Source organism: Hemitrygon akajei, chromosome 11 (genome assembly GCF_048418815.1).
Source record: "Hemitrygon akajei chromosome 11, sHemAka1.3, whole genome shotgun sequence".
Classification (NCBI taxonomy): domain Eukaryota; kingdom Metazoa; phylum Chordata; class Chondrichthyes; order Myliobatiformes; family Dasyatidae; genus Hemitrygon; species Hemitrygon akajei.
Window position 1 is genome coordinate 91,743,765 of NC_133134.1, and position 14,627 is coordinate 91,758,391.

General features: G+C 44.5%; 1 protein-coding gene across 2 annotated transcripts in view; it reads left to right on the top strand.

The window, feature by feature from the left end:
• LOC140735836 (protein kinase C beta type) overlaps positions 1 to 14,627 on the top strand; it is a 372,385-nt gene that overhangs the window by 261,280 nt on the left and 96,478 nt on the right. For both annotated transcript variants that reach the window (XM_073061348.1, XM_073061347.1), the window contains exons 6-8: positions 8,887 to 9,043; positions 11,536 to 11,670; positions 13,264 to 13,363. In XM_073061348.1, the coding sequence (XP_072917449.1) occupies positions 8,887 to 9,043; positions 11,536 to 11,670; positions 13,264 to 13,363 (392 nt within the window). The remainder of the gene's footprint in view (positions 1 to 8,886; positions 9,044 to 11,535; positions 11,671 to 13,263; positions 13,364 to 14,627) is intronic.

Below are 14,627 nucleotides of genomic sequence, written 5' to 3' on the forward strand. Positions count from 1 at the left end.
ATAATTTTAAATACCTCTATCAAGTCCCCCCTCAACCTTCTACGCTCCAAAGAATAAAGACCTAACTTGTTCAACCTTTCTCTGTAACTTAGGTGCTGAAACCCAGGTAATATTCTAGTAAATCTCCTCTGTACTCTCTCTATTTTGTTGACATCTTTCCTATAATTCGGTGACCAGAACTGTACACAATACTCCAAATTCGGGCTTACCAACGCCTTGTACAATTTTAACATTACATCCCAACTCCTGTACTCAATGCTCTGATTTATAAAGGCCAACATACCAAAAGTTTTCTTCACCACCCTATCCACATGAGATTCTACCTTCAGGAAACTATGCACCATTATACCTAGATCACTCTGTTCTACTGCATTCTTCAATGTCCTACCATCACTGTCCAGTGTAGTCTGTAGTCTAGTGTAGCTTTCTCTGTTTTTTTTATTACATAGTTCAGTCTAGTTTTTTGTACTGTGTCATGTAACACCATGGTCCTGAAAAACATTCTCATTTTTACTGTGCACTGTACCAGCAGTTATGGTTGAAATGACAATAAAAGTTGACTTGACTTGATCTACCATGTATATCCTATTTTGATTAGTCCTACCAAAATGTAGCACCTCACACTTATCAGCATTAAACTCCATCTGCCATCTTTCAGCCCACTCTTCTAACTGGCCTAAATCTCTCTGCAAGATTTGAAAACCTACTTCATTATCCACAACACCACCTATTTTAGTATTATCTGCGTACTTACCAATCCAATTTACCACCCCATCGTCCAGATCATTAATGTATATGACAAACAACATTGAACCCAGTACAGATCCCTGAGGCACACCACTAGTCACTGGCCTCCAACCTGACAAACAGTTATCCGCCACTACTCTCTGGCATCTCCCATCTAGCCACTGTTGAATCCATTTTACTACTTCAATATTAATACCTAACAATTGAACCTTCCTAACTAACCTTCCATGTGGAACCTTGTCAAAGGCCTTACTGAAGTCCATATAGACAACATCCACAGCTTTACCCTCGTCAACTTTCCTCGTAACCTCTTCAAAAAATTCAATAAGATTTGTCAAACATAACCTTCCATGCACAAATCCATGTTGACTGTTCCTAATCAGACCCTGTCTATCCAGATAATTATATATACCATCTCTAAGAACTTTTCCATTAATTTGTCCACCACTGATGTCAAACTTACAGGCCTATAATTGTAGGTTTATTCTTAGAACCCTTTTTAAATAATGGAACAGCATGAGCAATATGCCATTCCTCTGGCACCATCACCGTTTCTAATGACATTTGAAATATTTCTGTCAGAGCCCCTGCTATTTCTACACTAACTTTCCTCAAGGACCTAGGGTAGTGGTCACCAACCTTTTTAAGCTCAAGATCCCCTACCTCTGCCTTACTGAAAGGCAAGATTGACCTACTAAATCGATTAGTCATACGCATGCGCACGGGGCAGAAAAGACCGGAACTAAAACCCTCCAACCCAGAAGCAGAAATAATGTATGTACACCAGGGGTCACCACCCTTTTTTGCACCACGGACCGGTTTAATATTGACAATATTCTTGCTGACCGGGGGGGGGGGCGGGGGGGGTGGTTGGCGGGGTGTTGTTAAACATGATGACATGATGGGAATACAGCGATACTTGAAGCAGGTTCCTTATGTCCAGTCTATTCTGCAATTTAGTTTACGTGGCTCTCAGCACTTAGCTTTTGTCCTGCTTGCTCGCGTTTTTTTCTGCTGAAAAAGCTCAACAGGTTTGTCTTTAAGTGCAGAGTGCTTGGACTCAGGGTACTGAAGCAGTTTTGAGGGCTTCATTGCCTCATTAGACAGCCTCCGGGCCCAAATTCCAGCCTCCTGCTCGCCGCCAGACACCTTGTCCAGGTGCTGCTGGTTGTGGATGGGGTGAGAGGACAAGGTAAGGTCCGAAGGTCCCCGTGCCAGGGCCGCGGTGGTTTCAGTCCAGAGAGTGTGACTGACCGAGCAAGGAGTGCAACAGGACACGTGCCCACTCCCTTGTAGGATCTATTAACTGATAAAAGTTTGTCTTGAGGGACAACTTTCAGTAGATCGCAGCGAGGTAACTGCTCTGCTACTTACGAAACCCTGAGCCTAAATTAGGTTGTCTACGAATGTCTTAGCATCGGGTTCCCCACGTCATTCGGTGTGCTGAGCAGGTTTAGAGGCAGCGCCCATCTGTCCACACTCCAGGCCAGTAGCAACGGCATTTCCCGCCAGCCGTGCGAGGCAGCTGGTTACCTGAAACCAACCAGTGATCCCTGGCGCAAGGGTGTCACTGCGTTTAGGCGACTGATGACCTCGCTTGTGTTCAAGTTCAATACTGGACGTGACAGGGAATGAGGAAAGGTGCAGCTGACTCATATCATTTCATATCGCAAAATCACATCGTTTCCTCGCATTGGTGGTTGGGGTCCACTGAAGTACACTGTGTAGTGGCGTGGCGGGGGAGCTGCACACATGCGCACTGTGCAGAAAGAACGGAACTAAAACCCTGTAACCCAGAAACAATCTCTCAACAGTATTTGTGTATTTATTTTTCATTTTTTTCGGGATCTACTGGGAAAGCCTCAAAGATCGACCAGTCGATTGCGATCGATGGGTTGGCGACCACTATCCAAAGGAATATCCTGTCAGGACCTGGAGATTTATCCACTTTTATATTCCTTAAAAGCATCAGTACTTCCTCCTCTTTAATCATCATAGTTTCCATAACTTCCCTACTTGTTTCCCTTATATTACACAATTCAGTGTCTTTCCCCTTAGTGAATATCGAAGAAAAGAAATTGTTCAAAATCTCCCCCATCTCTTTTGGCTCAATACATAGCTGTCCACTTTGATTCTCTAAGAGACCAATTTTATCCCTCACTATCCTTTTGCTATTAATTTAACTGTAGAAACCCTTTGGATTTATTTTCACCTTACTTGCCAAAGCAACCTCGTATCTCCTTTTAGCTTTTCTAATTTCTTTCTTTGGATTCTTTTTACGTTCTTTATATTCCTCAAGCACCTCATTTACTCCATGCTGCCTATATTTATTGTAGACATCTCTCTTTTTCCGAACCAAGTTTCCAATATCCCTTGAAAACCATGGCTCTCTCAAACTTTTAACCTTTCCTTTCAACCTAACATAAACATAAAGATTCCGTACCCTCAAAATTTCATCTTTAAATGGTCTCCATTTCTCTATTACATCCTTCCCATAAAACAATTTGTCCCAATCCTCTCCTAAATCCTTTCGCATCTCCTCAAAGTTAGCCTTTCTCCAATCAAAAATCTCAACGCTGGATCCGGTCCTATCCTTCTCCATAATTATATTGAAACTAATGGCATTGTGATCACTGGACCCGAAGTGTTCCACAACACATACCTCCGTTACCTGACCTATCTCATACCCTAACAGGAAATCCAACACTGCCCCTTCTCTAGTTGGTACCTCTATGTATTGCTCCAAAAAACTATCCTGCACACATTTTACAAACTCCAAACCATCCAGCCCTTTTACAGAATAGGCTTCTCAGTCTATGTGTGGAAAATTAAAATCTCCCACAATCACAACCCTGTGCTTACTACAAATATCTGCTATCTCCTTACAAATTTGCTCCTCCAATTCTCGCTCCCCATTAGGTGGTCTATAATACACCCCTATAACTGTTACTACACCTTTCCCATTCCTCAATTCCACCCAAATAGTCTCCATAAATGAGCCCTCTAATCTATCCTGCCAGAGCATTGCTGGAATATTTTCTCTGACAAGCAATGCAACACCTCCCCCTCTTGTCCCTCTGATTCTATCACACCTGAAGCAATGAAACCCAGGAATATTTAGTTGCCAATCACACCCCTCCTGCAACCATGTTTCACTAATAGCTACAACATCATATTTCCAGGTATCAATCCATGCTCTAAGCTCATCCACCTTTCTTACAATGCTCCTAGCATTAAGATAAATGCATTTAGGAAATTCTCCACCTCTTACTCTCCGTTTATCTCTAACGATGCAAAGAACTTTACTGTATTCTTTTTCATCCTTCTCCCATACATCTGTTCCTACATTCTGGTTCTACCCCCCCCTTGTATCTAGTTTAAATCCACTGGAGCCTCTCTAGCAAACCTACCTGCAAGAATATTTGTCCCCCTCCAGTTCAGATGTAAACCGTCCCGCCGGAACAGGTCCCACCCTCCCTGGAAAACTGCCCAATTATCTATAAATCTGAAGCCCTACCTCCTGCACCATGGCTTTAGCCACGCGTTGATCTGCACTATCTTCCAAATTTTAAACACACCTGCACGTGGCACTGGTAGCAATCCTGAGATTGCTATCCTGGAGGTCCTGTCCTTTAACTTGGCACCTAGCTCCCTAAACTCACCTTTCAGCGGCATTTTGTGTGTGTTGTTTGAATTTCCAGCATCTGCAGATTTCCTCATGTTTGCTGTAGGAGGTTTGGCGGAGGACAGGGGCTCACACAGGAACCCAGCACAGCAGCACGCAGCTGAGCGGTGAATATTGTAAGCTGCAGGGGCTGAGTATGAGCTACTGGGACTGGAGGAGTGAGGGATCAGAGGGACACCAGTGTGGTGCTTGGTACAAAAGTGTAAGGCCTCCCCACCGTTTGTATCTATATCCTCACACACTCCATCCCAAAGTGGCTGTATATTGTCGACCAACTCCTGTTGGCAGGAAGGTTGCCTGCTCCCTGCGCTGCTCCAGGGAACTACATCTGCATGAAGTGCATCCAGCTGCAGCTCTTTGAAGACCGTGTTAGGGTTCTGGAGCAGCAGTTGGATGACCTTTGGCTTGTATGGGAGAGTGAGGAGATAATCGATCAGAGTTACAGAGAAGTAGCCACTCCTTATTTGAAGGAGGCGAGTAGCTGGGTGACTATCAGGACAAATGGAAATTTGAAGAGGCAGTTGGCACAGAGCATCGCTGTGACCATTCCCCTCAATAATAAGCATACCATTTTGAAGACTATTGTGGAGGATAGCCTCCCAGGGGAATGCCACCAAGACCAGGTTACTGGCATTGAGCGTGGAAAAGAGGGAGAAGAGGGGAGCGGTAGTGATAGGGGACACAATAGTCAGGGGAACAGACAGGCGATTCTGTGTACGTGAACAGGACACCCGGATGGCATGTTGCCTCCCGGGTACCAGGATCGTGGATGTCTTGGATAGAGCCCACAACATTTTGGAGAGGGAGGGAGAGCAGCCAGATGTTTTGGTACATATTGGTACCAATGACATAGGAAGGAAAAGCAAAGAGGTCCTGGAAAGAGAATTGAGAGAGCTAAGCAGAAAGCTAAGAAGCAGGACCTCCTGGGTGGTAATTCCTGGATTGCCACCTGCCCCATGCGGCAGAAACAGGATGATCTGGCAGATTAATGCATGGCTGAGAAGCTGGTGCAGGGGTCAGGGTTTCAGATTCTTGGATCATTGGGATCTCTTCTGGGGGAGGTATCTATTCAAAAGTGGTGGATTGCACCTGAACCAATATTCTCATGGGCAGGTTTGTTAGAGCTGTTGGGGGTGTTTTAAGCTAATTTGGCAGGAGATGAGAACCAGAATGAAGGGACACAGGGTAGGATAGATGGTGAAAAAGCAAAGATAGCATGCAGTCAGGCTGTCAGGAAGGGTAGGCAGATAATAGGACAAAATAACACCCATAAAGGTGAGAACCAGTGCATTAGGGATGCAGAATTAAAAGGGTAGCAAGTATAGTACTCAAAGTGTTGTATCTTAATTCATGAAGTATAAGAAATAAGGTCGATGATCTTGTTGCTTTTGCAGATTGTCAAGTATGTTGTTGTGGCCATCACTGAATCGTGGCGGAAGGATGGTTGTAGTTGGGAGCTGAATGTCCAAGGTTTCACGTTGTATTGTAGAGATAGGAAGGTAGGCAGAGGGGTTCGCGTGGCTCTGCTGGTGAAGAATGGCATCAAATCAGTAGAAAGGTGTGACATAGGATCAGAAGTTGAATACTTGTGGGTAAAGTTAAGAAACTGCAAGGGTAAAATGACCTTGATGGCAATTATATACAGACCTCCCAACAGTAGTGGGGATGTGGACCACAGATTACAATAGGAATTAGAGAAGGCGTGTCAAAAGGGCAACATTATTTTAGTCATGTCGATTGGGAAAATCAAGTTGATAATGGATCTCAGGAGAGTGAGTCTGTTGAATGCCTATGAGATGGCTTTTAGGTCAGTTTGTTGTTGAGCCTACTTAGGGGATCAGCTATACTGGATTGGATGTTATGTAATGAACTGGAGATGATTAGGGAGCTTAAGTAATCTTTTGGAGGCAGTGATCACAATATAATTGAGTTCAACTTGAAATTTGATAGGGAGAAAGTAAAATCTGATGTAGCAGTATTTCAGTGGAGTAAAGGAAATTACAGTGATATGAGAGAGGAGTTGGCCAAAGTAAATCGGAAGGAGATGCTGGCAGGGCTGACAGCAGAGCAGCAATGATGTGAGTTTCTGGGAAAATGAGGAAGGTGCAGGATAGAAGTATTCCAAAAACAAAGAAATAATCAAATGGCAAAATAGTACAACCGTGGCTGACAAGGGAAGTCAAAGCTAATGTAAAAACAAAAGAGAGGGCATACAACAAAGGAAAAATTAGTGGCAAGACAGAGGATTGGGAAACTTTTAAATCCCTACAGAAAACAATTAAAAGAATCATAAGGAGGGGAAAAATGAAATATGAAAGTAAGCTGGCAAACAATATCAAAATGGATAGTAAAAACTTCTTGTATGTAAAAATAGAAGAGAGATGAGAACAAATATGGACCCACTGGAAAATGAGGCCAGAGAAATAATAATGGGGAGACAAGCAGATGGCAGATGAACTAAATGTGTATTTTGCATCAGTCTTCACTGTGGAAGATACTAGCAGTGTACCAGATGTTGAAGGGTATGAGGAAAGAGTACAGTTACCATTCCAAGAGAGAAGGTGCTCAAAAAGCTGAAAGACCTAAGGGTACATAAGTCAACCGGATCAGATAAACTGCACCCTAGGGTTCTGAAAAAGGTTGCAGTAGAGATTGTGGAGGCATTAGTAATGATCTTTCAAAAATCATTGGACTCTGGCATGATACCAGAGGACTAGAAAATTGCAAATGTCACTCCTCTGTTTAAGAAAGGAGTAAAGCAGCAGAAAGGAAATTATAGACCAGTTTGCCTGACCTTAATGGTTGGGAAGATGTTGCAGTCAATTGTTAAGGATGAGGTTATGAAGTACTTCGTGACACAGGACAAGATAGGAAAAAGTCAATGTGGTTTCCTTAAGAGAAAATCTTAAAAGATAAACATGTTGGAATTCTTTGAAGAGACTTCAATTAGAATGGATAAAGGGGATGTAGTGGATGTTGTATATTTGGACTTTCAGAAGGCCTTTGATAAAGTGCCACACATGGAGCTGCTGACCAAGATAAGAGCCCATGGTATTACGGGAAAGTTACTGGCATGGTTAGAGAATTAGCTGATTGGTAGGAGGCAGTGAGTGGGAATAAAAGGATCCTTTTCTGGTTGGCTGCTAGTGACTAGTGGTGTTCCGCAGGTGTCAGTGTTGAGACTGCTTATTTTTATGTTGTATATCAATGTTTTAGATGATGGAATAGATGACTTTGTTGCCAAGTTTGCAATGATACTAAGATTGGTGGAGGAGCAGGTAGTGTTGAGGAAACAGGTAGGCTGCAGAATGACTTAGACAGATTAGGAGAATGGGTAAAAAAGTGGCAAATGAAATATAATGTTGGAAAATGCATGGTCATGCACTTTGGCAGTAGAAATAAAAGTGCAGACTATTTTCTAAATGGGGAGAAAATCCAAAAATCTGAGATTCAAAGGGACTTGGGAGTCCTTGTATAGAACAACCTGAAGGCTAACTTGCAGGTAGAGTCGTTAGTGAGGAAGGCAAATGCTATGTTAGCATTCATTTCAAAAGGTCTAGAATACAAGAACAGGGATGTGATGCTGAGGCTTTATAAGGCACAGATGAGGTCTCACTTTGACTATTAACAGTTTTGGGCTCCTCATCTAAGAAAAAAATGTGCTGGCATTGGAGAGGGTTCAGAGGAGGTTTACAAGGATGATTCTGGGTTATCATACGAGGAACATTTGATAGCTGTGAATCTGTACTCGCTGGAATTCAGAAGGATGAGGGGGATCTCATTGAAGCCTTTCTAATGTTGAAAGGCCCGGACATGGTTGATCTGCAAAGGATGTTTTCCCTGGTAGAAAGTGGAGAAATTTATTTAGCCAGATGGCAGTGAACTTGTGGAATTTATTATCACAGGCGGCTGTGGAGCCAGGTCATTGGGTGTATTTAAGGCAGAGCTTGGTAGGTTCTTGATTGGACACGGCAACAAAGGTTATGGAGGAGGGGAAAAGGGGGATCAGCTGTGACTGAATGATGGAGCAGACGCGACAGGCTAAATAGGTTAATTCTGCTCTTACGTCTTATGGTCTTATGATCAGGTAGCATGGTGTGTCGGGGTAACCAGATCAGTGTTGGGATGGTGATTGTAGGCAGGCAGCATGTCCCACACATGCTACCTGATCCCAGTCTGTCCCTAAGGGTGGGGAAAGCTGGTGCACGTGTGATGGGGATGGAGTGAAGACGGATTGGGCTATAGTCTGTGGTAGGTGTAGAGTTCAGGGGTAGGGTTGGAGTTGGGGTGGGTTAGTGAAGAGTATGGTTAAAGTAGGATTGGATAGGAGAGAAAATGGGGGGGGTTTGAAGATCATGGGTCAGCTGGGTATTGGATGATATACTTTGTCTATGATTGTGTAATACTGTACCTTGTGTATTAAGTCTGTCTATTTGCTTTGTGTCTTTGTGCAGTGAAAGAAGCCCGGAACCTTGTACCAATGGACCCCAATGGCCTCTCTGACCCCTATGTGAAGTTGAAGCTGATTCCTGACCCGAAGAGTGAGAGCAAGCAGAAAACCAGGACCATTAAGTGTTCCCTCAACCCAACCTGGAATGAGAGCTTCACATTGTAAGGGCAACTCATAGACAAACTGTTAGACAACATGGAGTTGGCTGTATGAGCAGGGGTGATGTTAGGGCTTTGGGTAGCAGGAGCTGACTGTGTGTGTGAATGTATGTAATCTCATTCCCAGATTAATATTTGGGACAACAAAGAGTCTGTTGGAGGAACTCAGCAGACTGAGCAGCATCTGTTAAACCAGGGTTTCAATCTGAAAGGTCAACCTGAATTCTATCCCTTCATCACAGATAATGCTTTGCTCTGGATTATCAGATCTGCAGATCCCTTTGTCTCATATTAATATTTACCTGACTCCATGTTCCATAAAATACTCATTCTTAATAAATCAGCCTGATTTGAATGCTCTCTCTCTCTCTTCATGTAAACATGCTACAGGTATCGTGTGTGTATCTTCAACAGGCAGTAGCTGGGAGCACATACACATGATCCCTTCCTCAATCTCTGCAAGTAGAATGTTCCTTCAATTTCCTGTCAAAGCCCTGAATGTGACTGTGGCAGCAGTTGTGGTGCCTGCCTCAAGAACACTAAGAGATGGACCAATCCCACCCCCAAAAATAAACTGTGCCTCACTGAGTGTTTTGCTGAGGGGCAAACACGAGGAAATCTGCAGATGCTGGTAATTTAAACAACACACACAAAATGCTGGTGGAACACAGCAGGCCAGGCAGCATCTATAAGGAGAAGCACTGTCGATGTTTCAGGCCGAGACCCTTCATCAGGACTAACTGAAAGGAAAGATACTAAGAGATTTGAAAGTAGTGGGGGGAGGGGGAAATTCGAAATGATAGGAAAAGACTGGAGGGGGTGCGATGAAGCTAAGAGCTGGAAAGGTGATTGGTGAAAGTGATACAGAGCTGGAGAAGGGAAAGGATCATGGGACGGGAGGCCTCGGGAGAAAGAAAGGGGGGAGGGGGGAGCACCAGAGGGAGATGGAGAACCGGCAGAGTGATGGGCAGAGCGAGAGAGAAAAAAAACAAACAACTAAATATGTCAGGGATGGGGTAAGAAGGGGAGGAGGGGCATTAACGGAAGTTAGAGAAGTTAATGTTCATGCCATCAGGTTGGAGGCTACCCAGCCGGTATATAATGTGTTGTTCCTCCAAACTGAGTTTGAATTCATCTTGACAGAAGAGGAGGCCATGGATAGACATATCAGAATGGGAATGGGATGTGGAATTAAAATGTGTGGCCACTGGGAGATCCTGCTTTCTCTGGCGGACCGAGCGTAGGTGTTCAGCGAAACGGTCTCCCAATCTGTGTCGGGTCTCACCAATATATAAGAGGCCACACCGGGAGCACCGGACGCAGTATACCACACCAGCCGACTCACAGGTGAAGTGTCGCCTCACCTGGAAAGGAGTGTCTGGAGCCCTGAATGGTGGTGAGGGAGGAAGTGTAAGGGCAGGTGTAGCACTTGTTCCACTTACAAGGATAAGTGCCAGGAGGGAGATCGGTGGGGGGGCGGGACGAGTGGACAAGGGAGTCGTGTAGGGAGCGATCCCTGTGGAAAGCAGAAAGATGGAGGGAGAGAAAGGTGTGCTTGGTAGTGGGATCCCGTTACGAAGTTACGGAGAATCATACTTGGGACCTGGAGGCTGGTGGGATGGTAGGTGAGGACAAGGGGAACCCTATCCCGAGTGGAGTGACGGGCGGATGGGGTGAGGGCAGATGTGCGGGAAATGGGAGAGATGCATTTGAGAGCAGAGTTGATAGTGGAAGAAGGAAAGCCCCTTTGTTTAAAAAAGGAAGACATCTCCTTCGTCCTATAAGCCTCATCCTGAGAGCAGATGCGGCGGAGGTGGAGGAATTCTGAGAAGGGGATAGCATTTTTGCAAGAGACAGGGTGGGAAGAGGAATAGTCCAGGTAGCTGTGTGAGTCTGTAGGCTTATAGTAGATATCAGAAGATAAGCTGTCTCCAAAGATGGAGACAGAAAGATCAAGAAAGGGGAGGGAGGTGTCGGAAATGGACCAGGTAAATTTGAGGGCAGGGTGAAAGTTGGAGGCAAAGTTAATGAAGTCGACGAGCTCAGCATGCGTGCAGGAGGCAGCGCCAATACAGTCGTCGATGTAGCGAAGGAAAAGAGGGGGATGGATACCCTTATAGACTTGGAACATGGACTGTCTACAAAGCCAACAAAAAGGCAGGCAGAATTGGGACCCATGCGGGTGCCCAAGGCTACACCCTTGGTTTGGGGGAAGTGGGAGGAGCCAAAGGAGCAATTATTGAGAGTAAGAACTAATTCCGCTAGACGGAGGAGAGTGGTGGTAGAGGGGAATTGGTTAGGTCTGGAATCCAAAAAGAAGTGAAGAGCTTTGAGACCGTCCGGGTGGTGTAATAGCTGAGGGGCACTTGTTTTTCGGGTTGTGGGAAACAGACTTTCCCCCACACACTTCCCTTGGTTATTACAATGATCCCTCCTGTGACCCCAGCCCCTCTTGATTCCTAACTCTTGGTCTTCATGTAATGTTCCCTCAACAGCAATCTAAAGGATTCAGACAAGGACCGCAGGCTGTCTATTGGAATATGGGACTGGGATCTAACCAGCCGAAATGATTTCATGGGATCACTGTCTTTTGGCATCTCAGAGCTGCAGAAAGCAGGGGTCAATGGCTGGTAAGTGGAGGATGCTTCTGTCTCTCTTGAATTGAAGGATTTGGAAGCCATGTCTGCTCCTGTGGTCCATTTCGGTAGTGTGGGATGATCCTGATCAGGTATCCAAACACTTAAATGTCCAGTGTGTCCATTACATTGTGGCACAACACCTTATGATCTCTCATTCAAATGTGCTTTAGAGACCAGGAGCCATTTGACCAGGATAGTGGCCGTAGATCCATTTGCCTACCTTTGTTCAGTTTTCATGGTGACATACAGGCTATGTTGTGCTCCAGAGCTATGTGAAGATAACTTTTCTAAAAATACCAATGCCCTGCTTTGATGTGTCTGTTCTGCTGCATTCCTTGGTGACATTATGTTGTGGGTGGGAGTAGTCCCCAATCCCAGTGGGCATACCACGTTGTAAATACTTTTTGTAAGTGGGCATTTGGGAGAGCATTTGAGCCCAGAGCCCAGCTGTCTGTGGTGGAAGCTGGATGATTCTTCCTCTGCATCACTGAAAAAACAGTGCTGTCACGCAGCCATTGCTAGTGTGAGGTACCTTCTGGGCCCTTGTGAGTATTTAAGCACAACAGTGTTACAGCTCAAGAACAGGCCCTTTGATCTATCTAGTTTGTACTGAACCATTAATCTGCCTAGTCACATTGACCTGCAGTCAGACCATAGTCTCCATGTCCTTCTCATCTATGTACCTATCAAAATTCCTCTTAAATGTTGAATTCAAACCAGAATCCACCACTTGTACAGCCAGGTCATTCCTCACTCTTACCACTTTCTGAGTGAAGAAATTCTCTGTCATGTTCCCCTTAAACATTTCACCTTTCACCCTTAACCCATGACCTCTAGTTCTAGTCTCACCCAACCTCAGAGGAAAAAACCTGCTTGCATTCACCTTGTCTATACCCTTCACAATTTTATATACCTCTATCAAATCTCCCCTCATTCATTCCTCAACGCTATATGGAATAAAATTCTATTCAACCTTTCTTTATAACTCAGGTCCTCAAGTCCTGGCAAAATCCTTGTAAATCTTCTATGCACTTTTTCAATCTTATTGATAGCTTTCCTGTAAGGAGGTGACTAGAACTGCACACAATTCGCCAAATTAGGCCTCATCAATGTCTTATAACTTCAAAATAACATCCCAACTCCCTTATTCAGTAATTTGATTTATGAAGGCCAATCTACCAAAAGCTTTCTTTATGTCCCTATCTACTTGGGACAGCACTTTCAATGAATTATGGATCTGTTTACCCAGGTCCCTCTTCTACCACACTCCTTGATGGCCTTCCATTCACCTCATGAATCCTACCCTGGTTTGTGTTTCCAAAGTGAACACTTGTCTGCTGAAATTCTATTTGTCAGTTGGTCAAGATCCCACTGCAAGCTTTCATAGCCTTCCTTGCTGTCCACTATACCCCCAACTTTGGTGTCTTCTGCAAATTTGTTGATCCAGTTTACTACATTGTTGATATAGATGACAAAAGCCACAAGCCTCTAGTCAGAGAGGTGAGCACCTACTACCAGTGTTCACTGGGCTGTGAGCAGATAGCCAGGATCAGGTTGAAGCTGAGTGTAACCTTTCCTGTGCAGGTACAAGCTGCTGAGTCAAGAGGAAGGGGAGTACTACAATGTTCCCGTGCCTCCTGATGAGGACATTGAAGGAAATGAGGAGCTGAGGCAGAAATTTGAGGTGAGTGAACCAGAGACTGCCAGTGGGGTTTGGGTAATGGTGTGGAGTTGGGATTTCTGTGATGGGAGGGGGTGAGTTCTGAGTCAGGAGAGGGACCCATGTAACAGGCTGAGGGGCCAGCTTGTGTTCTGGTGGGGTCTATTTAAGGGGCTAAGAGCCTGATGACTATCACAAATCATCAGTGACCAGCCTCTTCCCCATTCCAATCTCACACATAGCCAACCCCCATATTCATCCTGGTGTTCTGGATGCTGGGTTGGAGCTGAATCATAGGGTAGAGCTGGAACAGAGCGTATCCCAGTTCAGTTACTGAGTCACAGAGGGCAGATGTTGTTGCAAAAAAGTGAAAAGGTCATGTTCTGAAGGCTGTTTTATCATCATCCAATTCTTGAAATCAGTGGCACAAGAAGTAAAACTTATAGGAAGTAATACCCCATCAGTGGCAAGAAGTGAAACTTTGCAGCTGATCAGCCCACTTTCCAGTAATGGACACTTCAAAGCTCATCTGGAGATGTTGTTAGTTCCATACCATTCCAGAGACCTCAGCCCACCCTCATCTCCTTCTACTCTTCCAGTGTTCAAATAAACCTATGGTCAACCGTACACTACAAATATCCCCACCATCTCAGAAAAGAGTCTGATTCAGATGTATTATCACTGACATATGGCATGAAACTTGTTTGTGGTACAGTACAGTGCCAAGACAGAAATCTATAAATTATAAAAAATGGGCTAATGGATTGTTGAGACAATCCATTATGATGACGGAGGTGAAGAGGATGTTCTTAAATCATTGAGTGTGAGTCTTCCTGCTCCTGTACCTCCTCACTAGTGTTAGCAATGAGAAGATGGCATGTCCTGAAATGATAGATGCTACTTTCTTAAGGTACTCCCTTATTAAGATGTCCTCAATGGTGGGTTGTGCCCATTATGTTGGTTGAGTCTATAACCCTCAATAATTTCATGTGATCCTGTTCTTTGACAGCTCCATACCAGGCAAATACTCTCCACAGTACATCTATAGAAATTCCCAAGAATTTTTGATGACATATCAAATCTCCTTAGCTCTGAACAAAGTAGAGACATAGGTGTGCTTTCTTTGTGATTGCATCAGTGTGTTTGGCCACGGACAAATTCTACGAGATGTTGACACCCAGGAAATTAAAGTGGCTCACCTTTTCTACCGCTGACCCATCAATATGGAAAGGTCTGTGTTTGTCTGACTTCCTCTTCCTAAAGTCCACAATCAGTTTCTTGGTCTTGC